A 26,623-nucleotide genomic window follows, 5' to 3' on the forward strand; every position below is an offset into this window, starting at 1 on the left:
ACGGAAATATTTTCACCTGTTGTAAGACCTTGACATTGTCGTTTTCATTATGAATTCTGGTTTTTATACATGTGGATGTAAAAACAGAGCTTCAGAGAGCTATTAAAAACACAACTATTGTAAAGCTTGCACCTAAAATGTTTCTGTAAAGTATTTTCAAGTACTTGAAACCACTTTAACATTTATTAAAGAGGCCTTTGTGTTACCAGTTACCACGTTCGTCAAATAAAATATGCACGTTGAAAATTGTGTGTATGCTGTCCCAATTTATGTTACATTGAATATTTCCACCCAAGCTTTGCGAGTTTTCTGCAGCACTGTAACGATATTTACTTTGAAAATATGTTTTCAGCGTTCACACACAATATTTTGTGCCTCGTGAATATTATTTTCTATTGCCCGTTATTTGATTTCAAATATAAATAGAACTGTGGGTGCTAGTCCAGATGTTACCCTTTTGTCTGTCTGTGTTTTAGATTATTGTTTTAATTTCCATTTGCTTTTGTTCTTAGGCTTTAAGCATTGTTCGTAATAGGGCTAGATAATTTTGTTTCATACACAAAATTGGTCAAAAGGAAACAGCTACACGTCTTTTTCACGTTTCGAAAAACAAAATATTCAAATATAAATCTTTAGCCACTGGTTTGGCTATCGATCACCGTGGCAGCAGCATGTGCAGTCGCTCTCAGCTATCGACAAAGTTCATGCAGTCACTGCACGTGCGGTCCACAGTTGCAATCGGTAGCTCGCTTCCAAAGGAGTATAGCCACTTTTGTATGCACACTGTCTTTTCGAAATTGCTCAAGTTATGAAACCTATGTCATATGAAAGCCCTTGTAAAGTACTGTTTTCAATCGATGCCCTTGTAAAATACTCTTTTCAATCGATGTAAACGAAGTTCGAATAGGGAGCCAACATGATGTTACCCACCATTAAAAAAATGGATTAAACGTAAAAAGGAAGACCAAACTTGTAGATAATGATAGACTAATGAAGATTCCTTACCAGTAACAATCCAAATAACAATAACGTTCCCTCCAATGGCAACAGCCAGCATTGCCGTGAAGAGACAGACCCAGGAGTTGTGCGCCCAAGTAGGCATGGTGCTGGACGATGGTGACGCGGTGGCTTTGGGTACCAGCATGGTGGCCGCGCCGAGGATACTGCGGTTGAAGTCCATGTTCCATGTATACACCACCTGTGGACGAAAGACGATCATTAGTTATAACTAAGTACTCAGGATTCTTTGGATCTGCAGAATTGTTAAAAAATGATTAAAGTGATTTATAGCAGGTGATTCAAGATACATTTATTCGGATACGCAAAGCATATGAAACCGCTGGAAACAGCTGTTGACTTTATAATAACTGTAAAATAATAACATAATAATTACTGAAAGAAGCCTTTTCTCTGTTCTTTCGAAAAAATACAGGTACACCAACATATTAGTCTAACTCTATTTCTTTCAACATCAAACTTAACTTTTTAATATGAAATCCAACAAATAACAATCAGTTTTCTATACTGAATCAAACTTCTAATCCTTTAGGATTTAAGTAACTTTGAAGTTCCAAGTAGCTGGAGGCCATTGCACAGACTTCATCGAGATAATAGCAAGAGTGACGTGTTTTGCTACATTGGGATTAATCTTTAGGTATTTAAGATGTTAAATATAATAAAGTTGACTTTAGGTTTTAAAAGCTTGTTAGTACTTATAATGAGATTTATTACTTTAAGAGAAGAGATGTGGAAAGAGAAATTGATTAAGTATGTTTTAGAAATTCCAAACATTTCAGAAGAAATTATGTGATGAAAACAACCGGGTTTCAGATGTTTCCAAATGCCAAGTAAATAGGATCTCCAATTTAATGACAAGTCAACAAAAAGGTGAAAAGGATGTGAAACCCTCCATATAGGAACGTAAAGATGAGGGTCGCTTTTACGCATCAAGGTATGCCAATCTACATGAGGTTTGTTGGGGTTTTTCTGAAATGTAAACGTAAATATTTGTTGTTGTCACTTCAATACTTGGTAACTCTGCTTGTGAAGAGGTGAGAAGGCTATTTCGAATATTTTGTCATGACGTTAAGTTAAAGTAATTTTGGTTTAGTGGTCATACAAGAGTGTGCGAGTTCGATCGCAGTTGAGGTAAGAAGTAATGACTAACAAAGGACTAGTTAGTCAGTCCTTGACAGACTGATTAAAGGTGAAAAAAAAAAAACAGCTGAATTCAAAAGTTTTAAGTCGCTAATCGACTTTGAGTCAGCGTGGCTTTAAACGCTCATTCTTTCAATGTATGAGAAAAGCCTAGTGGCATAGAAAAGACGCAAATGATGATGATTTTCAAAAAGTATTTAATTATTCTGACATAACAACAAATTGATACCTACAAATATAATGAAGTAGGTAAATATCTGATACGGGCAGGCTCCATGTTACACATACGTAACAGAAATGCACCTAAATCTCGTAATATCAATTGTGAGAGTTCATATCAAAGGAATGTCACCCTGTATTTCATTTTTGGCGACATTTTATTCGTGAGCTGGTGACATTTCAATCTATGTGGACGGAATTGGGTTTTTAATCGACTTTGAGTGTTACGCGTTTTGGATCTGTTTGCTTTGTCGATTCCGTAAGCTGATCTTATCCCCTTGCCTTGTTAATCCTGGTTATTGCAAAATATGATATTGTGAGGTTTTCTGTTTCTTTTTTACTGCCATCTCTTTGTCGCCGTCTTTTGTTTATGAAAATGTCACTAATCTTCAATTACACCTTATAATAAGTCATTAGAATGGAAAAGCTTTAATAAGACTCAGCCCAGACATGTTATTCGACACAAGACACTTATCAATCCGGCCCGTCACCTAAAATCCTTGGGGGAGAAATAATTTTGTGTAAAGAGAAACTGGTTCTACTAAGTCCCTTAACGTTCTATTTTAACATGTGTTATTTCAAAATGTTCTGGACTTTGAATCACTAAATTATAAAATCGTTTTTTAAAGTACCTATAATAAAAAAAATACATCCTCACTAGGTAATGATAATCACCAAGAGAGATTATTGAAACAATTTTATTAAATACCTTTGCAAAATACCTGAGAGAGCGTTACTTTATTTCGACAAAATATATGAACAACTTTCAGAGCTGACACATTCATTGCTTAAAGATAATATTTTTATTACCCTGTATATTCATTCGAACTGTTATTGGCAACTCATCAAAATTCATTGGTTAGGGTCAGCTGCCGAACTCATAACATTTTTTTTTTTTGAAATTGCAACTTATGTTTGGTAAAACATATTTTTTTTATGCCATAATTTTGTTTTTGTGGTTTGCAGTAAGCAATTTTACAAAACTTTCTCAATACTGAAAACAGTCTTCAAAATTTTTAATGAAACATGAAAAACAAAAATCTATCCTGTTATTACTAAAACCTTGAGCACGCATGATAGATTATTGTCTATCAGATCATAAACAATACTCCATAGAAATTCGCCCCGAAAAAGTAAGTCAAGCTTTTAGTGTATAAGATTTTATTTGTTCCTGACCCCAATGTTTCAAGTTCTTTTTCAGTAGTCACAGTTACGCTTCAGTATAAGACAAAGATCCGAAACAATGTAAATACCTTGAGTTTATCGAGCAAAATTACCTAACTTCTTGAAACATTTATTGTTCCAACTAAAACATCCACAAAGTTTAGTATATGTTCACAACTTTTAGTGTTAGTCGAGCTATTAGGCGACTTATTATAATTTATTATATTATTAAATACTAACATACAGACTATTATTATAACGCAAGTCACGATATGGACTTTATCACCTTCATACAAAAAGTCATAACAGGACTAGGTATTTGTTAAAATCCCATGCCCATATCAGGAAGAATTTGAACACAAAATAAAATTGTGGTACCTCAATGAACTTCAGTGATACCCCAACAGTTATTAATTCCATTAAAAAAAAGAAATACCCTTGAGGAGAGTATTCTTCGAGGTAAAACCTCAAAATTGGAATCGAACACTAAATTGGAATGAACAAAAGCAAATCCGTCAATATTTGCATGAAACGTTAAATGAAATTCGTTGAACTGAATTGATGAAACGAAGCTTTTCTTCAAACGAAATGAAGGTGCAATCCGGTAGAAACGATTTTACGTTTTGCGGAGGTTTTTAAAATTGATGCAGTGTTGACTGACTCTGAATGAATAAGCAAATCGAAATTATTTTTTATTACCTACTTTGACTAGTTACCTACTAGTTACCCACTAGTTACCTACTTTCTCATAGTTGCAAAGATACTGCAGTTTAACTACCTACGATTCTACATTCATAATGTTGATGATTTTTTTTTATGTGTATGTAGACGTCTTTACCTAACGCGAAACTACTAACGATATACTTACTATGACGTAACCCACATAAATTAATATATGCCTATAAAAAAAGTCCATGTTTATATGAAATCAGTGGAATATAATGATCGGTGATACCGACAATTGCAATCTACATTAAGTATAATGGAATAAACTTTAATATCTAATTGAGCACGTTTGTCTTTAACTACTTCTGGCAAATTCTACGATTCTCTATAATGAGTCCTTTTATCTCTGGCCTTATCGTTTAATGCATCTCTATTCAAAGGATCCAAATGTAATTATGCAAAATACATGTTTTCAAGATTCAGATTTTGCTTTAGTTGCACATTGCATTTTACTTAATTTCAAAGTAATTTTCAGAAGATATATATGAAAATACGTGTGTTATCTAAACTTGAAGTATTATTTCAGAGGTTATCTTATAAAATTAAAGGTAAACTTGAACCTAAACTAAAGCCTCCATTTACATAAAATACCACAGCGTATCTGAATGCTAGCATATTCGCGTGGGATCTAAAACAAGAGCAATTCAAACAACAATTATAAATATAAGCACTAAACTTTGCACGTAAAGTTTCGGAATTATTTTATTAATCCGTTATTGAGATACCAGTTCTATCTTTATTGCCTTAGAGTTTAAATTAAGTTACTATCACCAATTACTGCAAGACTTATCAGAAGTTTACACTAGAAGTGACTTTGATAAAACTATTAATTTATTGAATTAAGTAGTCTATCTATATTTACTTAAACTTTCTAAAATATTTTCGTAAACTTTAGGTATTTATCTTGGCTTTCAATATTTAACTTTTATTAAATAATAAACCTTTGCAATATGACGCCAGTGACCGAAATGATGAATGAATTGTATTTTATAGTGTATTTCTATAACATCAAAATATGTAGGTGCCTTCTATCTGTTGCATTATTAAACTGAAAATGAAGGTTACTGAGTTCATTCAATTCTTTATAGAGCACTTTTAGGCAAAAATAATGCTATTGCGTTGTTATTTAAAAGTGCAAAAGGTTAAGTTTTATAAATAAATAGCCTATAAAAAGTCCTGCGACCCAATAAAAGTCGTTAATACTTTATGTTTAGCTCAGTTAAACGGTCCAACATCGTTCGGAATGCCAACTTTACAGTTTGTTTCACAACTTTTAATGTTGGCACTGCCGTATGCAAACGTATGACTATAAAAAAGTTTTTCTTTTTTTCATTCACGGCTTTATTTATGCTGATCCATTGCAGTTTTGCAGTATTGAAACTTTAAAATCAATGCGGACAAATTCGCGTTTACATATTTACACATGGTATCCACCAGGAATGCAGCCCAGCTTGATCCAAATTTATGTCTACGCTATTATAAAGCTGAAGCTTTTATTGTTTTTGCTAAATAGCGTTTATCTCAGGAACACCTGGACTCATTCGATTCTTCCCCCTTTTCAGATAGCCCATTTATCTAGAAATACTGTAGGTTCTTTTATCCCTGTGTGCGGAGAAGTTTCCAAGGGATGCGGGCGAAACCACTGTTGGCAGTTTCTGAACAAGTAACAGTAAGTTTACAAGGAAACAAATGACAATGAAAACAATTGCTCCAAATATTTTCCGTGTGGAGTGAAGGGATCTAATGTTCGTGATCTCCGGCCATAGTCAATCATCTGTGTCCGACCTTTGTCTCTTAGCTATTAATAAACCCACATTTTTTCACCTCGAATAAAATACCAACGGCCTAGTCCTTTTACATACACGTGTAACAAATGAACTTTGTACTATATCGCTTCTAAGCCTTTTCCCGATAAAGCTGTGGTCAGCTTTAACTTTATTTCGACCAGCTGTGGCTTTATATGGATATTTAGTACATAGCGGTCAAAATCTGATCGCCTTTATAATATTATCTACTAGATTTTCGGGTTAGATTATTGGTGAAAATCGATGTAGTAGGTGTTATAGGCTTTGCGGGATTAATCACGTGTTATGCCTAGACAGAAGCTGTTTTGCTGATGCAAACTGTGTTCCCAGAAAACATGATATTACTTCACTATACACTATATGTATACTATGCTGTAGTAGGTATAGTAGATACATACTAAAGGCTCATCAACTTGGTGTACTTTGAATGCTGGTGTTCCACAAGGCGGCATACTCTCACCTCTTCTATTCTCGATATTTATAAATCTACTCACTCTCGAGCTTCAGTGTTCGTATCATCTCTATGCCGACGACTTACAGCTTTATCGACACACCAAGGCCATTGACTTGATTGATACGCTTGACAAAATTAATGCAGATTTGGAAGTGGTGAAGAATTGGTCTGACAGGTTTGGGGTGGAGGTTAACCCTACCAAGTGTCAAGCTATTATTATTGGGGGCTCGAGAGCTATGAGCAGGGTTGATGGTCTTGGCTTACCACCTTTAGTTTTTAATGGTATCCACATTCCGTACAGCTGCACTGTGAAAAATCTTGGCCTACACATTGATTCTACGCTAAATTGGCAATCACAGGTTGCAGCTGTCAGTCAAAAAGTTACTTGCACGCTACGGTTCCTCTATCGCCTGAAAAATTTTCTCCCGTTCAAGGTTAAGGCGACGCTTATGCAAACCTTAATCTTTCCCATAATTGACTATGGTGATGTTTGCTACTATGACCTGAATGCAGATCTGCTCAATAAACTCGACCGGCTTCTCAACAATTGCATTCGATTCGTTTTTAATCTCCGCAAGTACGATCACGTGTCAGCGTATCGAGCGCAACTTAAATGGCTACCGATAAGACAACGACGTGTGATGAGGGCATTAACTACTCTTTTCTCTTTTCTATCTTCTCCCACTTCACCTTCTTATTTAACACCTCACTTTCAATATATGTGCTCTCAACATTCCAAAAATCTTCGCTCTTCAAATAATCGTCTTCTGCACTGCCCTACTCACCGTTCAGACATCATTCATTCTTCCTTTTTCGTTAAATCCATTCTTCTCTGGAATGAGCTTCCTCTGGAAATCAGGATGGTTAACAGTCGATATTCCTTTAAAAAGAAACTACGCGATCACATTCACAAGAAATTGGCAGAATCGATGACATAGCTTGTTTTCGATTCTTTTTTACTTCTTTGTCTCTCATGGCAAATGTAATATGTATGTATGTATGTATATATGTATATATTATGTTTATGTAATATTGTCTATATATATATATAAATATTTCTTTCTTTTTTTTCTTTACATAGATTATATTAAAAACTGCACCTACCACTGCTATTTCCCCACCACCCAAAGGTAGACTGGGAGAAAACGCCTAAGGCGTTAAGTCCGCCATTGTACTGTTTGTGCAAAAAGTATATAAATAAATAAATAAATAAATAAATAAAGTTTAGCATATACATAGGTACTAGACATAAGATAGCTAGCAGCTTTGAAAACCAGTTAGCATTCACCTGGAATCTATATCCATATCTAGACCCACTTAGTAGCTGGCTAATATGATCACATCAATAATATAAAATTATAATTAGGGAAAGTGTAATAAAATAATGTCATATTATCTTCCTCAATTAATAACAGGCGTGCAAATAAAAAGTAATTTATGAGCTTATTTGAATATCAGCTAATAAGGCTAATGGTTTCACAATTATGGCCTTGAATGAAAATTACCTCGGTCAGGTAGTCCGGCCCAAAATTATGCGTAATTCATATATTTTCCTTATTGATTTCACCCAAAAAAGAAAGATAAAAACTAACGTGTTGAAAAAAACTGCCATAATACTAAAACTTTATGGTCGAAAATAAGATGTATTTACATGTTAGAATCCAAGAATAAAATCTATGAAAATACCTAGTTAACAAATAAGAAAATGAGGCTTCTATCTTATTATAAAGTATTGGTTTTACCAAAGGAAATTGACTTAACTTTGATGTCTGAACCTATATTATCGATAGACATAAATAACGTGCGTGATCGCGAAAAATGTTTTCCTAAGTTAAGATATACGTTTCCAATATTGCCGATTACGTAAACACAACAGTAGTTTCACAAACTCATATCGGAAGTTTCGATCTAATAATATACTTATGTGTTTTTAAGGAAGAAATTGAATGACTTACATAATTTTCCCTATAAACACGACTGACGGATAAATGATGGGTACGCAATATAACATTCCCATATTTACTTTCTTGTCACCACCACGTAAAGAGTTTAATTCTAATACCTTAAGTAAAAAATGTCCCACGTTGGGTGCCAGTTAGCTTCCCCTTGTTCAAATCAAAATATAATTTTCCACAATCAACTATTATTAACTGTGCCATATTTTTATGTCAAGGAAAAGACGCATACAATTTTAAACTACCTGCCGATAATAGACTTAGTTTATCGATTTACTATACAATAGGCTACAAACGGTACAAGTTTGTAGTGGCTTTCTTAGAAACGTTAGCAAAATTTAATCTGTGAAGTTAGAAATGTTTAACAGTGTTCGGCTACAATGAAGTTGAATAGTTTAAGTCTTAAAGTTTGAGAAACACTTCTTGTTCGGTTGTTCCTTTCGATAATATAGACGCTTTTCTATTACGTTGGTCTTCCTGAAGAAATATGACTGCTACTTCGATACAATACTTAGATTTGTATGAATCTATCTACCTTAACTATATTACTGAGAAAAGATATAGGTAGGCTACTTTTTACCCGATTGCCGAAAGTGGTTCTCCCAGGTGAACTTTACCATCACGGGAAACAGCTAATAACACTCTACACCGTGTTTTTCTATTAAGAAATAAAAGTTTTTTGATTTTAACTAGGTATTAGTTTACCTACTAAGTCTTCTTAAAAACTCGGTTTAAATTGTATTTTTATTGATTGTAATCCAAGTCGACTAGACGGCTTATAAGAAAAGATTTAGGTTTCGTGAGCCGATTAAATTTTATTCTATTCTTTAAAATATATTTCATTTATTTTGACTATGTTCATGGCGCTCCCTGCGGGGTAAAATAATATCTCATTCGAAAGAGGGATTAGAAATTGTGAAAAAAAAAACATAGTTTATATTGTTTAGGTACCTTCATAATTAAAACGCAAAAGGCGGTGTGTATGTAGTTTTTTTCTTAAATATAATGAGAATAGGAGAATTTCAGCATAATACGTAGGTATTTGATTTTTTATGAAATTCTCAAAAAGAACTTATTTTCAATTTGAATGTAGTTTTATTGAATACTTATTTTTTTTTAATTATTTGTAGAATATCCTTGCACATACATATTATTTTGGTAGATACTTGCAGTAACTTAGCTAAAAGTAAGTAAGAGATTAAAAAACTAAAACTTACTTCCACGTCCCTCGATTCAGGAATTTGACTATTAAAGTCGTGTGTAGCGTAGAACTTCTGTCTTTCCAAACTTATATTATACATAATGTCCATTCTGCACTATATTTAAACACTCCATTGTTATAAACACTATTCACATTTAACAAAAAACACAATGTTCACATTTTACACATATTTATGTCAAATCTTTTTGAAACACCATTTCACCTTACTTTGAGGCCAATACCTGAAACAATTGAAAATAAACTTTAGATAATTTACAATTCAGTATAAAAAACAAATCATAATTATTTTCATTGATTTAAAAGAGAAAGTAAGTAATATTAGGATAGTCAGAAGCCAGTAAGTCTTGACGCCAGTCTAACCAAGGGGTATCGGGTTGCCCGGGTAACTGGGTTGAGAAGGTCAGATAGGCAGTCGCTTCTTGTAAAGCACTCGTACTCAGATGAATCCGGTTAGACTGGAAGCCTACCCCAACATAGTTGGCAAAAAGGCTCTGAGGATGATGATTTGAAAGAGAAAGAATATTCTCAAAATGCTAACAGTCAGTATTCTGCAGTACCTTAATCTAGGTCATATTATCCGACGTTCAACTTAAAAAAAACATAAGACAGTTCAATATTGATCAGAATGTTAATAATAAATGGGTCTACCCTATAATTATCTATGACATTTTCAAAGGGCCTAATACTATGCTTTTGCAGAGCGATCGATATGCAAGGTTGAATATGACTGCAGCGGTCAAGTATGCATTTATCATTCAAAATTATATACTGAAACTTAAGTTTGTTTATTTGCGTTACTGATTTGCATAAAGGTTATTTGGCAGGTAAACAAAACACTAAAAAAATCTTTACTTATTTGAAAAATTTTGACTCTCACGGTAACTTGCACCATTTTCAGTTGTCAAATCGCTAATTTGACCAATAGGTGGCAAAGTACACGTCAATTTTCAGTTGTCAAATAGCCAAATTGACTAATAGGCCGCAAGTATTCGAGTGGTTATGGTTTGGTTATTGTAATAGTGAAATAGTACAACTGACCCTTAGTTTGTTTAGCAAATCATACTGTATGTGCGAGTATTTTGAAAATAAAAATATACTGTGCAAGCCAAATTGAAATCCGATATTTTGTGGCTAAGCCGGCAAACGTAGGTTGCGCGCATAATGAGCGGTCGAACGCTAGCCGTCTGTAATTTGGACAAAACATAATTATACATGCATATATTTAGTGTTTAGATTACATACTTATAGTTTGAAGGTAGTTTATAGGATGTGTTCGTTTTAAATATAGTATGACTTTTTTTGTCTTTATCGTTGATCTAAACAAGAAAACTACATCCGCATCCACCATCAGTGACTTAGTTAATTTTAATTAAAAAGTTACTAAATTATTATTAAATACGCATAAATAATACTAAGTAAAATTACCCACGTAGAACTGTGCTTAATAATATAATTAGTATCTTTTGCGTGGCTTATGCCTTTGATCATAACAAGTAACATCTACATTACTAGTAAGCCTAAAATAAAGACAATAACGTAACAAAACAATAAACACCAGAAACTTGATAAGGTCAAGAAATATAAAACCTTTATTTATCCATAACAAGCTATTTATGTAATAAATCTGCGAAAATAAACTTCTAAGCTCACATGACGTCACTTGCCTGGGAACAAAAATGTTCACTCACTGGGCCTCAAAATACCACAGGAACGGACTTGACCCCTGAAATGTTTGCCTTAGTTAATTGGCTTTTATCTCAGGAAAGATGACGCTAAATATATCTATACCTAACCGTGACCTTCAGAGTATAAAATGTCAAAGTTAGTTCTATCGTGGTTGGTTTAGATGGGCTTAGTAGCTAAGAGGTTACTTGTTAGTGAAACCACGTTCCAAGGTGTAAACTGTAAGACTATTTTCGTACTGGTGCATAATGCAAATGAATTAAAATCGATCCTTTACAAAATTAAATGCAATGTAGATGTTATGATATCGAGAACACCATACTTGTGTGTGTATGGTTACTATATTATGGGCCACTATATTAGAATGGTTATCACTTTTAGATGCTGGTCATTTTCAAAACCACGAAGGTAGCAGCTGGTAGCAATTAGGTAGTAACTTTCTAAATGTATTTCGAGGGCATCTATAAGAAGTAACAGCGATTCTCACGGTCACTATTGACTGCTTCTGAGGTCACGCAATTTTGAATTACGAATAATTTTGACGTTGCTCCAATTCGAATTTCTGTTCAATAATACCTTCTACTAGCTCCAACGTGTAAACAGTTGCTTTTCACTCGTCAAATTGGTGGTTAGTGTTCTGACAAGTACTAAGCACTTAGTTACTAAACCACCGTAAACCAGCCATTACTGGAAGCTTACGTTATAGCTAGGCTTGGCTGAGCTAAGCAAGCGTATGATTGTAATATAGTGCTTATGTATAGGTGATTAAGAATTCAATTATTAATGGGTTGGTAAAGAATATTAGGGAACCCAACCTAGCCAATAATTTTATATAGCAAAAAGATCAATCTGATTCACCTTATTTTAAAACGTGGTCTTGAAAAGTACTTATCGGGTTTAGTACTAGGTTTAGAGAATTAACTTTGTTTGAGGCGTTCGCAATGGTTTGTACCTAGAACTAAAGCCGGTACTTTTTTATGACCACGTTTTATGATAAGGTGGAAAGGGTTAATTTAGAAGAACATTCAAATGCAAATATTACGCAAAATAAAAGTTACACCCTATTATGTTCTACATAACATTATCATACTGACCAAGTAAATAAAGCCTAAACCTGCGATTCCAATTCATGAAAAGGTTAGGGTTTGACTCTCATGAATTTTTATGTAAACGTTGCTAGAACCTACATTGAATACTGTGAAACATTTAATTTAATCTGTTAGGTAAACAAAATAATATTAAAATGAGTTTCAATAACTTCTAGGAATATATCAACGGAATTTTAATTTATTAGTTACTAACTGTCTCATATAATTATATTTATTTTGTTAATGTTACACGTGCCTTTTTATTTTTGTCTACACCTACACTTAATTATATTAGTGGATAGATATGTTTTTTGTTACGAATAGAAGGAAAAGTATATTAATCTATACATATAATAAATCTGTAGAAAAGTAATTTTTGTACATTGAAGAAATTGACAAGAAAAATAGCCAGCATGTTAAAGGATAACTAACAGAACCCATTTCCATCATTTTTGTCATTTTTGTCTGTTTGTCTGTTTGTTCGTTCGGGATTCACGTAAAATCTACGAATTCAATGCAGACAATGCTTATATACAAAAATTCTACGTAACTTGGGGTATTACTTAGTTTTTGTTTCATTGAAATCGATTCACTCTATCAAAAGATATGATTAATTTTGTGAATTCAAGATGTAAAATATTACGACAAGCAATCTGTTCGTCAAAACTGAGCATTTGAATGTTGTACTTATATTAGTTGATCGGCCTATTATTAACCTTTACACAGAAAATCACACCTTCATAAGTAACTTCGGAAGAAAAAAAAAATATGAAAATTTTGTTTAGCCAAGGTTAAAGTAGCTCCATCTGTGGTAATCTGTGTTAAATAAAATACATAAAATTTGTCAAAGGAGCGAGGTGGTAAATGGCAATTAATTACCATACATTCTTTATAGAGGTTTATTATTTCAACAGATGGAGTTGTGTATTTTCCGTAATTCACCATATTTTAACACGTAGTGTAATTTTTCGATAGACATTTCAATAGTGTTTGTCAGTTTGCCGTGCCACATCAAAATCCAATTATAATTATTACTTTGATGAAAAGAAAATTAATAGTTCTCAGCCAAATTTAAAACGGTGCCATCTAAATTATTTTTTGAACATTATGTCAAAAATGATGACTTTAGTGGAACAAATAATTATCATTTAAACTTACAGATGGAGTTCATATCAGGATTTTTTCATAAACATAGTTTAGCTTATCTTCCACTAATGTGGTGGCCTTAAAACAAATTACTTTGAGTGAGTAGTATTAAGTAAACCTTAATTATTTTTTCTGATGCAAAATATGTAAACTTAATCCTAGAAGAAAGGAGGATCTATCTCTCGCAAGCGCTGCTAAGCGTGAGGTAGGTAATGTAGGATTCTGTAGCTTTAAAAACAAGCCCAGATACAAAGTGCAGATAAGAAATGGCAGCTTTCTCTATTTAATACCATACACACGTAAAATGCTTTATGCGTCTGAAAACGTACAAATTACGCGCCGCATACCAGAGACATGCTTACTTTCAACTTCTGATCGCAAATACACTGTTCACGATTACGAACAGTCTCAGTAAGACCCGAGCCAAGTCTAAAAAAACACCTTTTATATAAAACTACGTTTGATGTCATTTAATCACAAAGACAGAATCGTTCTCTGTTGCAAATCCTATCCACCTATATCCTATCCTAATCCAGAATGCATTGCAGGTGTGCATTGCACAAAAACCAATGGTATCCTATTCGAGAAGTCAAAAGAGTTGACCTGCCAACGTCAGCTTCTGCGCTAAGCAAGTGTTCTTAATAGTACCATCAGAATTACATTCATCGTTGAATGAGGTGAATAAATTTTCAGAAACCACAATAACAGTAGGAGCCAAAGCGTATTATCGCTTCATAGAGCTCTGATTGGCCCCAGGTGACCAAGTCAGGTCTGATTTGTTCGTTCATCAGATCTTTGAAAGTGTTTCGGTGGATACTACTGTCGTCCTGTTTACGTGTGACACAAAATATGGTATATAAACGTCCTCCGCAAGAGCGAAATTTTCCCGGTGTGCGGCAGTGACGCACAGTATACAACACTTATGTTTCTTTTGATTTGCTGGCTCCACCAAGAAATGACAAATTGCGAGCGTACATTTTGAAAATCTTGGCAAAACTGCAGGTTTCAAGTACGAACACATGAAGTGGACTCTCACAGATACGTACATTTTGCCTATTCGTGAACTAATGCAAACATTTCGGTGGAGTCCCGGCGGTAGGCATGCGCGTGATCGCGTTTTGCTGCCCTGCGGCATTTGCAGCGCGTCGCGAACGTGCGTTTAACTGCTGAGCGGGCGGCGGATAGCGGGCGAAGGGTGAGAACGCAACTTGCTGCGCGTCGCTTGCACGCTTCACACATGCCGCAGGGCAACAAAACGCGACGTTCACGCAGCGCGCTCGCGACGCCCGTGCTACTCACACGCCCGAGGATCACGCACGCCTAATGTCGCACGCCTAATTTTCTGTCACACAGCCACACACACATACACGTGCGTTTTTTGTCTGCACAGAAAATCCCCAAGTCATACAAGTGTTTCTCCCCAGTAGTGAAACTATCCTACCCTATGCGCCTGCTGATGAAGATGACTCATTTTATCATCCATCCAGCTATTCCCCAACTATGTTGGTGTTGGCTTCCAGTTATAGAATCTTTTTGAGTACCAATATTTTGCTTGGAGCGACTACCTATCTACCTATCTTCAATCCAGTCAACTACACAAGACGATATCCCTGGTAAGACTGACAGACTTTCTGGCTTCTGATTAGTCGCAGCAGCTGCAGAAAATGTACAAATGACAGCTTTGTCAGACTCAAAGCATATAGACATAGATTATAGCTGTTTCCTGTGAAAATTACTTACGTAATAATTTTCCAAATTGGCTGACTAGATCCAGAGATTTCCACAACGTCACAAACTTTACTTCTTTTGTTTAGATAAATGGTCACATCCACAATACAACCTTGATCAATGAATCTATGCGACTGCTAAGTGCTAATCCTAATTATACTGTCACGTGAAAGAATGCACCTACGGGATAAGTAGTATTTTGACTATTCTATATTGCCCACGCAGACGAAGTTGCGGGCAACAGCTAGTTTAAAATAAATATGTCAGCCGGGAGCCACTCTTCCGAAACACGGAAAATTTCGTCATGAATAGACAGAGAGCCACCAATCCACGGACTGACCGCGCCAAACGTTGCTTAACCTAAATATGTTATAATAATGTTTATTTTAAATTTCTTGGCACCAATGCTTTCCCTCCACTACCCCAAGGTAGACTGGTAAAGAACGCCTGAGGAGTTAAGTCTGCTACTGTACATTGTAGGGCAATAAGTATTAAATAAATAAATCTATACTAATATCATAAAGCTGAAGAGTTTGTTTGTTTGCTTGAACGCGCTAATCTCAGGAACTACTGATCCGATTTGAAAAATTCTTTCAGTGTTAGATAGCCCATTAATCGAGGAAGGCTATAGGCTATATATATTTTTATCCGGGTTCATGCAGAGGGTTCCACGGGATGCGGGTGAAACCGCTGGCAGAAGCTAGTACTGTTATAATGTTTTTGACTTACTAAGATAATAAACATTTTCTCCTTAACAAGTCTTCAAAACTTATGATATCAAACGCTATAACCACTCGAAGATACACCAAGCAATTAATTTTAGTTAAACCTAACGAAGTCCAAAGATACCAAATTATAAATCTTTATCTTTCTAGAGAAATCGAAAAACTTTTCCTATCTTAAACTCTCTAAACTCTCTAAATTTAGTATTCTTAGAAAGCTGGAGTGATTAAAGATTTGTATTTAGTCTAGATCTTAGGCATGTATACCTACTGCTGGTTTTATCCCCATGTAAGTACTTAAGTAGGAAGATCTAAGTGTAGGTAGGAAAGACATTCCAGGAAAACGTTAGACCCACGTATTTACCTGAAGCAAGGTTATTCCTCGAATAAAAAGCTATGTATTTACGTCTTAATTAGGTTTCCCGACATTTTAACCAAGTCTTAATTTAATGAACAACCTAATAACCTCCATAACTGTAAAAAAAAACGTTTTATTTGAATTTGAAGCTTTTATTAAAGCTTAAAGCTTTAGACAGTCACACAAAATTTAATTACGCGTTTATAATAATTATTTAGTAGGAAATATAGCACTAATTAATAATTTAAAAAAAATAGTCTTACTAAGACTATGTTGCATGTTCTACAAACCGAAAATTACGTTGTAGGCCGTAAACTACTCGAAGTAAAATTCAAGGGCAACATCAGGCTTCAACCTAAATAAACAAACATTTAAACAAATGAAAAGCAACCTTATTTCAGTCATCACAAAGTACGAATTCCTACAAACGGAACAGCAATTATTCTATTTTTGAAACATTCCTTTCCTAAAGATAAAGTTAATGAATAAATTAATCGTCTACAATTTACACCTGTTTGTTCTTATCAGAATTAATTTGGGCCGGAATTGCAGCTATCCTTTTAACAGCCGGGATTAGGACAAATAAGTTCCCTTGACCGTCACGCCATAAATCCTTTTTATACAACTGACGTAAATGACCATGGAGAACAAAATGACTAGCGGAGGAACCACAACGGAAAATCGCCAAAATGCGCGAGAGCGGGGGACGTTACTGTTTCCGCCCTTATGAAACTTCTTTGGACCCGCCCATTTTTTGGAATACCAAAAGTCGTTGACAGATGCCTCAAAGAACCCAAACCTTATTAGTTCACTTGTAAATTATCATTTTGGTCATGCCCGCCGTACGAATGTGACCTACAAGAACGCGCCTGACCTACCTGCATTATGGCATCTCCGCTCATCTACCTACTTATTCCGTGAAAATGGCATGGCATTTTATATTCTGCGCAGTTGACAAAAAGGTCTTAAATCCTTTACATTCAATATGTAGATAAGCCCTTTTTTATATACGCCCGTAGTATTAGTTTACGAAAAATAGTACCGTGAAGCACGCAACTTGATGTTGACATAAAAAGTCTTTTTTATGGTTATTTGTGAACATGAATATAGGTCTTTGCTATTATTCGGCAGAAGCTAATGTTAGTTTTTTGCTAAAATTACGATTTTCGTAAAATTCCGAATTTGATTTGCGCATGATTTAAGGTAATTTGCAATCGTGAACGAGTTAGAATAGTCGGCATAGTCTAGAATAATAAGCATTTTCGTCTAGAACAATGGATATTTTTAGTCAACCTAACCTTGTAAAACACATTATCTTATGTCACTCATAGACTTGAATATAATCGGATAAATAAATATCAATTGATTATTTCTTCGGCGAAATAGGTCGACTTTAGTATGTTCATATAAATTACTACTTATTATAATTCCAAAACGTTATTTTCAACGTTCAGAGCTATCAGGAAAGTAAATAAAAATCATTAAAATACTTCTTGGCCATAAGTCCGCCCATTCGGAATTTGAAATTCAAATAAATAAGAACATCATTCAAAATCATCACGAATGATTTGAAATATTGAAAGCAATTATTAATAAAATAATTAAAAAATATACATTTGAAATGTCAACCGTTTTGAATCATTGAATTTTCTACTGGAATTTTCCATAAGAACCACCACTCTTAGCAGTTTTCAAAAACATTTTATTGCAACTTAATGAAATAAAAAATTCTTTGAAGTACCATCTAGTGATTAATTAAAAGTAAGGAGTTTGAAAGGGTATTTATTTTTGTCTGTCTTGTAATTACAAAACAATCTTCTTGGTATTTATTGGTTATTGTTTGTAAACTACTCATTTCTATCGCATTAATTTAGTAGAAAAATCAATAAGTGTCTCCAATATCGAATTTTAATTATTCATTTTTGTGTAAAGGAATGTAAATTCTAATCTCTTCGATCACATAATATGTGTTAAAATTAAGGTTTAGTGTATTTTCAACACTGAGTCTGAAAAAGTTCTCATGAATTACCTACCTACATACACATTGCAAAAAGGACTTATTAATTAGGACCACAGAGTACATTTTAGCTTGCCATAATACTAACCTTGTTAGTAAGAACACAAACAGACAAGATCACTTATTCAATAGTAATTACAATAAAGTCTAATCAAAGACAATCCAAACTTTTTAACTTACACTAGTTATTGCTTTGTTGACTCTAGATAAAGTTAATTCCTTAGAGGAACTTGTTTTACTCTAGTTGTTGTAGGAAATCATAAATTATAGAAATTGTGCTCTTGACCTTAGTAAAGTTGGGCAGAACAACAATAAAAGATTTTGTTTCGTTTATAATAATTGTCTTTATGAGGAACTTGAGTTGTGATTTGTTTTGTTGACTGAATCAATTTCTTTATTAAAGTGACCATTTACTGTTAGGCACTTAAACTACGTGGTGAGCATGTTTATTGTATAGTAACGTAAAGGAAAATATTACAAAATTGTTTCAAATGCAAAACATTATAAGCTGGTATAACATAAAATACTTTTTCCTAGAATTTTCTATACCCTGAACCTGAAATTAATGGAGTATTAATTTGTTAGTAATTGGCATAAAATTAAATACTGAAAACCTGAATTGGATGAGAGATTATGTAAGTAGCTAAGAGATAAGATTTAATACTGGAAACCTACCTTAATACCTACAGTGATAAATTTATCACTGTAGGTATAAATGTGGTGAGGGTGTGCGTGATTATCTTGGCCGCCTAATTAGGCGGCCAAGATAATCACGCCTTTAACTTTGAAGAAAATATTCTTCTTTTCGCACGTAAGATGTTATTTAATAGAGTCAAACAGATCGGGTTAAATAAAGATGATTAGATTAAATCATTCTGTAGCTGAGTCAAATTCATTGCTCCAATTTCGTAATATAATTTAAACAAATGATTAATTAATATTCAAATGTAAACTTATCCTGAATACCTACATAATAATATAACTATACCATTCAAAGTAGTTAATCTAATTAATATTATAAATGCGAAATCAACTGCTTGTTTGTTACGTTTTCACGATAAAACCCGGTTTATAGAGTAAATATTTATGCAGATCGAAAATTCCGTCAGGATGCGAGTTGTACCGCGGTAAGCCATATAACAGTTACTACGTATGCAATCTACTGAATATGCTATGTACAACATTTTAATACGTAATTAAGAGACTTTGTCAAAGACTTGGTATATGTACTACAGATTAGGGAAATCTCCGTCTTTAGGGTCATTTGTGTTGTTACATTAAAATAATTAAGTTCTGCTCATAGAGAAATGATACTTATGTGTGTGTTTCTGTAAAAATTACATAGGTACATACCTACATCCATATTTACAACTTGCCTGTTCTTTTGGACCAACGTATGGGAACCGTCCAATTATTGTGACTTTTCTTAAGAGCTCACAAAGTATAATTTCTAGTATAAATAATTTTAACTTTTTTTGTGCTTTTAAAAATTTTATCAGTTAACATAGAACTGAAGAATATTTCTAAGCTATCATTTTGAAGCTAAGCTGCGCAAAACATTTCCCTTTTAATAAAGTCCTCTCATATTTTTATCTTCCTTGCTTAGCAAAACGGCAGCAGCATTTAGCCTTTGTGAAGATAATTTCACAGCAGCACTATAATAATAGGGCACTATCAGACTATCTAAACTTCATGTCCTACATTTTAGTCCGTTGGGTCTTTCTGAACAGCTGTTTAGTGAAATTAGGTCCTTAGCTAATCGTGTCCTTTTGTCGTTTGGAGGGGTGGTCAAGGGTTATCTTCCTGCGAGAATTCATAGGTCTTTTGCATAGAAATCTGTGAAATTAACTACTAATGGCCGGAAACAATATTCTACCTATCTTTTGAGTTTTTGAAAATTTTGCCCCACGCAAGATGTGTGAAATTCCTATATCTAGTAATGAAAATAAAAGGTAGGTAGGTAGAATCTTAGTTGCTGCCGTAAGGAAAGAAGGAATTAAAATATTTTTGATTGAACGCGGTATTCTATAAAAAAAGATAACACTCTATATCTTTTCAGTTTTACGTATTCAAAGTTTTCTCTCTCTCTCTCTTCGTGTACTTATTTTATTCACAACAAACTTCTTACACAAGTGCACATACCCACACTGATTGCTAGCGTCATTTGTGTCTTTGTTGTTACAACTAGGAGAGACATTTCAGCAATCTGCGACAAAGCATCTGATGCTCTAGTTTCTACACACGTTAATGGATGGCGTAACGTATACTTCTCACCTGACGGACTATATATTTGTTTACCTGTCTTCATAAAGTTTGATGGCGAGCAATTTAACTAAAGGACCAATAAAATAATCAGGTAGGTAAGCAAACCTGTTGAGGCTCCAAGATTGTTTGAAAAGGATCTAGAACGCAAGGCTAGGGCTAGGCTTCAATATACATAAGAGTTTTTAAACTTTCAAGACTTGTGCATATATTTATACACAAACGGAACTCAATCGGTGTGTACCCGCGTCCTCCCGTGACCGCGGTCGGCCGTATATTTCGGTCGAAACTTTGGCTAAAGAAAAATATATCCTACCTTTACAGTACCTTCCTAATACTTCGCTATTAAGTCCTATTTGTGTATAAATATGACTACAAAATTCCGCAATATAAAGGCCTCCAATGTTCCTACCATAATCCCTATTATTCGCAGTTTCAGTGTACGCTTATATAATCCAAACGGCCAACCGTAGCGGCTGTAATGTCCAAATTAAACTTTAGCATAGTCTGTGTATTGTATTCTGCTTTCCTAAAGCGCCTAGTTTATAATAGCTGTAGTTGGCAGGAAACGCCTTCTGTGTTCTGAAATTCTGGACTTTAGTTGAAGATGAAGATCGAAAATATGAATTGTAGTTGATATCCTAAAGCTGTGTTGTAGTAGCTGTAGTTGCCAGGAAACGCCTTCTGTGACTCAGACTTTAGTTGAAGAAGATTTGCTACGAAGATTGTTCGAGTGATAAAATGTTTCTGAACTTTGTAGTCTTAAGGAAAGGACAGTTTTAATACAGTTCCGTAGCCAAATTCAATGTGTGCTGTGCTATTTAAACAAGAAAGAATATCACAATACATATAATATTTAATTCGGATAAAAGTGCTATAGGGGCAAACAAGGCTTTGACAAAAAAATATAGTAGGCTAGCTGTTATACGCGGTTCACCCCAACCCGAAGGATTTAACACAAAATAGCCGATTTCGTTTCTCAACCTCATACTTAACCATGCTCTTTTGAGAAATTTCATTTTAATTGGTATTGCAGTTTTGGCATGAAAGTACGACATACCGAAAGACAGAGTCACTTTCACATCTATAATAATAAGAAAGGATTAGGACTAGTCTACTAAATAATTCATAAGTTCAACAAAGCATAAGTTGCTGAAAACAAATTGATATAGCGAAGATTAATCATTGTAAAGCTTACAAGCTTACATACTTCTGCATCATTTGATTAAAGTCCAAAGATCAGTTAGAATAAAGTCTAAGGATTTCTGTTTATAGGAATACTAGCATCCTCCGGCTTCGCCCGCGTAGAGTTCGGTTATATCGCGTTTCCATGAGAATTCGTCAAAAGTCCGGGACAAAAACTATCCTATGTTCTTTCTCAAGGTCAAGTCTATCTCTGTACCAAATTTTATTAAAATCAGTTCAGTGGTTTAGACGTGAAAGCGTAACAGACAGACAGACAGACTTTCGCATTTATAATATTAGTAGGTATATGCATTAAGCATCAAAATGTAGCAAATGATCTACCAGTTAATCTTAAGAGATTTAGGTCTCTTACGAGCTAAAACCTTTCGAAACTCAACAATTGAAAGGTTTAATCCCAGTATTACACTAATGCTTCTTTTCAACTATAAATAACTTAAAAGGCATTTTTACAATCATTTGGGATTATTTGAGAGCTTGAGATGAATGGATCGTTAATGATAACATGACTTTTATCGTTAGTAAATAGCTTTTCATCTGTACATATAAATAGGTAGTATAATGTGTAGTGATATTTATATTTTTGACAAGGGTTCGGAATCTTTATTAGATAATGCTTTTAATAAATAAACGATATTGCAACACCGGTACTATCTATTGTGAATTTGACATTTTTACACACGGAATTGTAGCGTTAGGTACTAGATCTGATTCTACAAATACAATACATATTCTAATCTCTTATAAGTATTATCTTTACGAACAAAAATATCTTTACCTATATTTTGACTACTGTTTAAAAGACATGGAAGACAACACAGAAAAGTGAGGTGTAAGAAGGTCCCAATAACAACCTAGGAACTTAAGCCCACCCTGCATTCGACAAACGAGGCTCTGGCGACCCGCCAACAACCACTGGACCAGTCCGGCGGGGTAAGGTCCAAACCCTACTCAATATTGAAAGTACAATAACAATGCCTCAAATCTCCAAAGAATAATAAGTAAATAAATGCTTGTGTAAATAATAAAGCATATGTTTTGTAGTATTACTATATAAAATTGGCATTTAAACTATTTCATTTCACCACAAACAGTACGCAATCACGCATAATATCTGCGTAATAAAATTTGTTCTCAGTTTCGCATAATTATACGAAATTATTCGAACACGGAATAACGTGATATGGAATGAAATGTTTGTGTTACATTTCGCGTTTAATTATTTCTTTAGGCAACGCAGAATATAAAGTAATAGAGTATCTTGTGTAATGTTTAGTTTATTCCGACGTATGGAAGGAAAATATTATTAATATGTAAAACGTATCGTGTGTCGTACTATTAGATAAACATGCGAGACAAGCGTGATAATTATTTTTCTTTATTAAATTAATGGATTTTGTTTTGAAGCTAGATATGGTTTCGAGTAGGTATTTCTACAGAGGGAATTACTTAACATACACGAATTAAAACTTTGCATATTTTTTAAGTATCTACCTTTTTCTCGTGAAAAACAGGGACAGTTTTTACAAATCCTGAACGGGGAGTAAGATCTCTCAAGTAATTAAATGAATCGAAATATAACTATTAAAATTTGTTTTATTTGAATGCTGTCTGTCTTATCGAACAAATAGTAATTTCCTATAGTTTCACCCACGTCCCGAGGGAACTTCATACTTCACACAACCGGATAAAAAGTAGCCTATATTACATATTATAATATTTCGATGTATAAGCCAACTTTAAACGGATTTTTACTCAATCAGGCGTGAAACTTGTTGCTAAAGATGAGCCCTATTCTGAAATTATATAATGCTATTAACGTAAAGTACTGGTACTCAGCTACATCCGGTTAGACTGGAAGCCGACAACAACATAGTTGGGAAAAAAGCTCAAAGGATGAGGAGGATGTATGAAGCCAACATCTTTTACAATTGTCGATCTGCATTTTTTTTTCAACAGGGAAAGATATTCAGTAAAACCTTTTGTTGAAGATATTTATAGGTTGTTTATTGAGACATTTTTAAACCGCTTATTTTTATGTTGATAAAGGCTTAAGTGAAGAAAATAAAAATAGCTTATCAAATTCACGCGGCATGACGCTATTGAGTAGGCTGTCTGATAAACGTGTAACGCATATTTTGTGATTTCATTGTGGTCGTGCATTTTCAGTTTAGCATTTAAAAAAAATTGTAGTTATTATTCTATTTGCTTCTGCATCGCTGCTTCCAAAAAGGTAGAACAATTTCGAAAACTTTTTTCAGAACAAGTAATGTAAAAATAAAATCAATGTGACAATGGGATTGTTGTAAGAGCAGTCGGCAGATAGAATTGAAAATGAACCTTAATATTGGCTTATTTCACAAAAAATACTATTTTCAACGCTCATATTATTACAAAGTAAAGGCCAGTCAAATCTCAAAGTAACGTTGGCTTAGAAGAGATACGTAAATACACAGGCAGAACAACACTATTCCAAGAGACAAAACAATGAAACCTAATCTTTACGAAAGTTATATTTATATTAACATTGTTTTGCGACAGCTAAAGTTCAGCTTCCACGAAGACTATTGCTAAGAACTCATTAGATTCATTATATTGTGTCGAGTGTCATGTACCATAGCCTTTATGAAGGCGTTGTAACGTTAGCGCGACACAATTCCAAGATGCAATGTGTCTTAAAGGAAATAACAAGCATTATTATCCTTTGCTTTTGTAGTTATAAATAATGTAGCAATGTTTCTTTGTTTACGTATTATAAGTTGTAGGAATTGAACATAGGTGTACAGGGCAATTTTCGAGAAAGGGCAACTTAACGCTCAACCTTCTTAATGATATTAATGTGAAAGTTTGTTTGTTTCGCTTTCACGATAAATGATTAGGTTACTTAACTAGTTTAGATACAATTTGATTTCGGGTAACCTTGCTTTTTAAGGAAAACTTCGAGTTAGGCTACGATGGGAAACCTTTGGTACAGAATTAGGTATGCTATAATTAGGGATTGTTAACTTACTTTTACACCCGTCTAAGTACTGAGTGAGTACTGCTATTAATAATATTAGGCAAAATAAAAGGTAAACAAAAGATGTATTTGGCGCTGCTGAGGAACATCCGAAAATGGACTATAAATATATGCACTGTTCTGACAGCTAATCTCTTGTCGAGGGCCACCAGAACAAGAAGATGAATGACCCCTAAAATCAGAAGAAAAGAAAAGAGTAGCTATATTCACATATAGAACAAAGGGTCCGGAATTTAGCACTCTCAGTCAAGAACCGCGTACGTAGCATTTCCCACATTATCAAACGTGCGGAAAGCGACACTAAGAGTACTTGCACACTGCTGACCAAATAGTCGGCAGTTAGTAATGTTTTTATACAATAAAATATTGATTCCAACAAAGTTTTCAGTCGGTCAGATACCGGCTAAATACCTGATCGCTGTCATGTGTCTACTGCCATTCTACATCAAACTGTTAGCCGACAAAAATGTTGTAGTGTGGTGGTACTCTAAACGTACAAAAAGTGACTCCAAAGAAAATTAAAAGGATTTTGTTTTATTTTCTTTGTTTGTATCCAAAAGGCTTCGAAACTGTTTAACGAATTTGCAAAATTCTGTAACTGTTGGGCAGCAAGCTCTTCCTGAGTAGCATAAGTTATATCTTATCCCGGTACGGACGTAGGTGAAATAGCGGGAAAAGACTAGTCCTCAATAAAAAGGCAAGCAATTTCATGAACTCAGTGAAATATGAACATCAAAGTTACGTGAGCTCGTAAATTCTGATTCCAATTAAACTGTTAAAAGGGTCAGGTGTGAACGTTGTAAATGAAGTTGCCTTTCGTTTTCACGTGAATCAATCTAGCTGCGATATTATTTGGACTTTAAATCACTCTTTGGCACTTTTTGTATTTGTTTGTTTATTTTCAGCTGACCTTTGTGTGAGCTGATTTTCAGCTGAGCTTTATGATTTCGTTCCAATGTGTTGGAGACATATTTGTTTTGTTTTAAAAGTAAAATGTACTAGATAAACTTTTTCAGTGTAAAGTCTATTGTCAATTTTTTGTTACTGAAATAAGAATGAAAAATATGTGGTAAGCTTTATTTCAGTTCATTTTTATAAAAGATATTATCACAAACACAAATCATCCCAATAAAATAAATAATAGCCTGTCACTAACATTTAGGTGCCACATTTTTTTTTTGTTTTTGTAAACACTATGTTTTCTTTGAGGTCATAAGTTATATTTTTAATATTTTTTATACGAATATTGTCACTGAAGGCAAATAATATAAAATAACAAATAAAGGAATATCAGCTAATAAGCTAGCGGACTATTACCTCAGCTGAAACCTGAAGCCATTATAACCAGCCGGTGTGAATAAACGTCGCAAGCAGTTTCAGGAAAGTTAGCATTTATAGGCTCTTATTATTTTATTTTCCTTTAGGCTGTAGACCATTTTAATATCATACTAATATTGTAATTGTTTTAAATGTATAGATGTACCTATGTTTGTAATTGTTTTGTGCAGAAATGCCGAATGGATGGCGATGAAATCTTATAGTAAACACTCCTGCACAACATTATATTTAAATATGCAGGAAATCGTAACCTCGAGGTTTAGATACTACTATGGACGAGAGTAAGTTAAGTATAATACCTATATACATGAAGGGAGAAAAGATAAGTATATAGCTAACTAAAATAAAAATATATAA

At 34.0% G+C, this 26,623-nt stretch overlaps 1 protein-coding gene across 4 annotated transcripts in view; it reads right to left on the reverse strand.

Annotated features, from left to right (window-relative positions):
• The window catches only part of LOC110378152 (tachykinin-like peptides receptor 86C), a 68,640-nt gene extending 58,725 nt beyond the window's left edge, over positions 1-9,915 (reverse strand). For all 4 annotated transcript variants that reach the window (XM_064037152.1, XM_064037151.1, XM_064037154.1 and 1 more), the window contains exons 1-2: positions 9,698-9,915; positions 1,006-1,198 (exon numbers count right to left, since the gene is read on the reverse strand). In XM_064037152.1, coding sequence (XP_063893222.1) covers positions 1,006-1,198; positions 9,698-9,790 — 286 coding nt within the window. In that variant the 5' untranslated portion in view covers positions 9,791-9,915. The remainder of the gene's footprint in view (positions 1-1,005; positions 1,199-9,697) is intronic.
• Positions 9,916-26,623: the final 16,708 nt, after the last annotated feature.

The sequence above is a fragment of the Helicoverpa armigera genome, chromosome 12, assembly GCF_030705265.1.
Source record: "Helicoverpa armigera isolate CAAS_96S chromosome 12, ASM3070526v1, whole genome shotgun sequence".
Classification (NCBI taxonomy): domain Eukaryota; kingdom Metazoa; phylum Arthropoda; class Insecta; order Lepidoptera; family Noctuidae; genus Helicoverpa; species Helicoverpa armigera.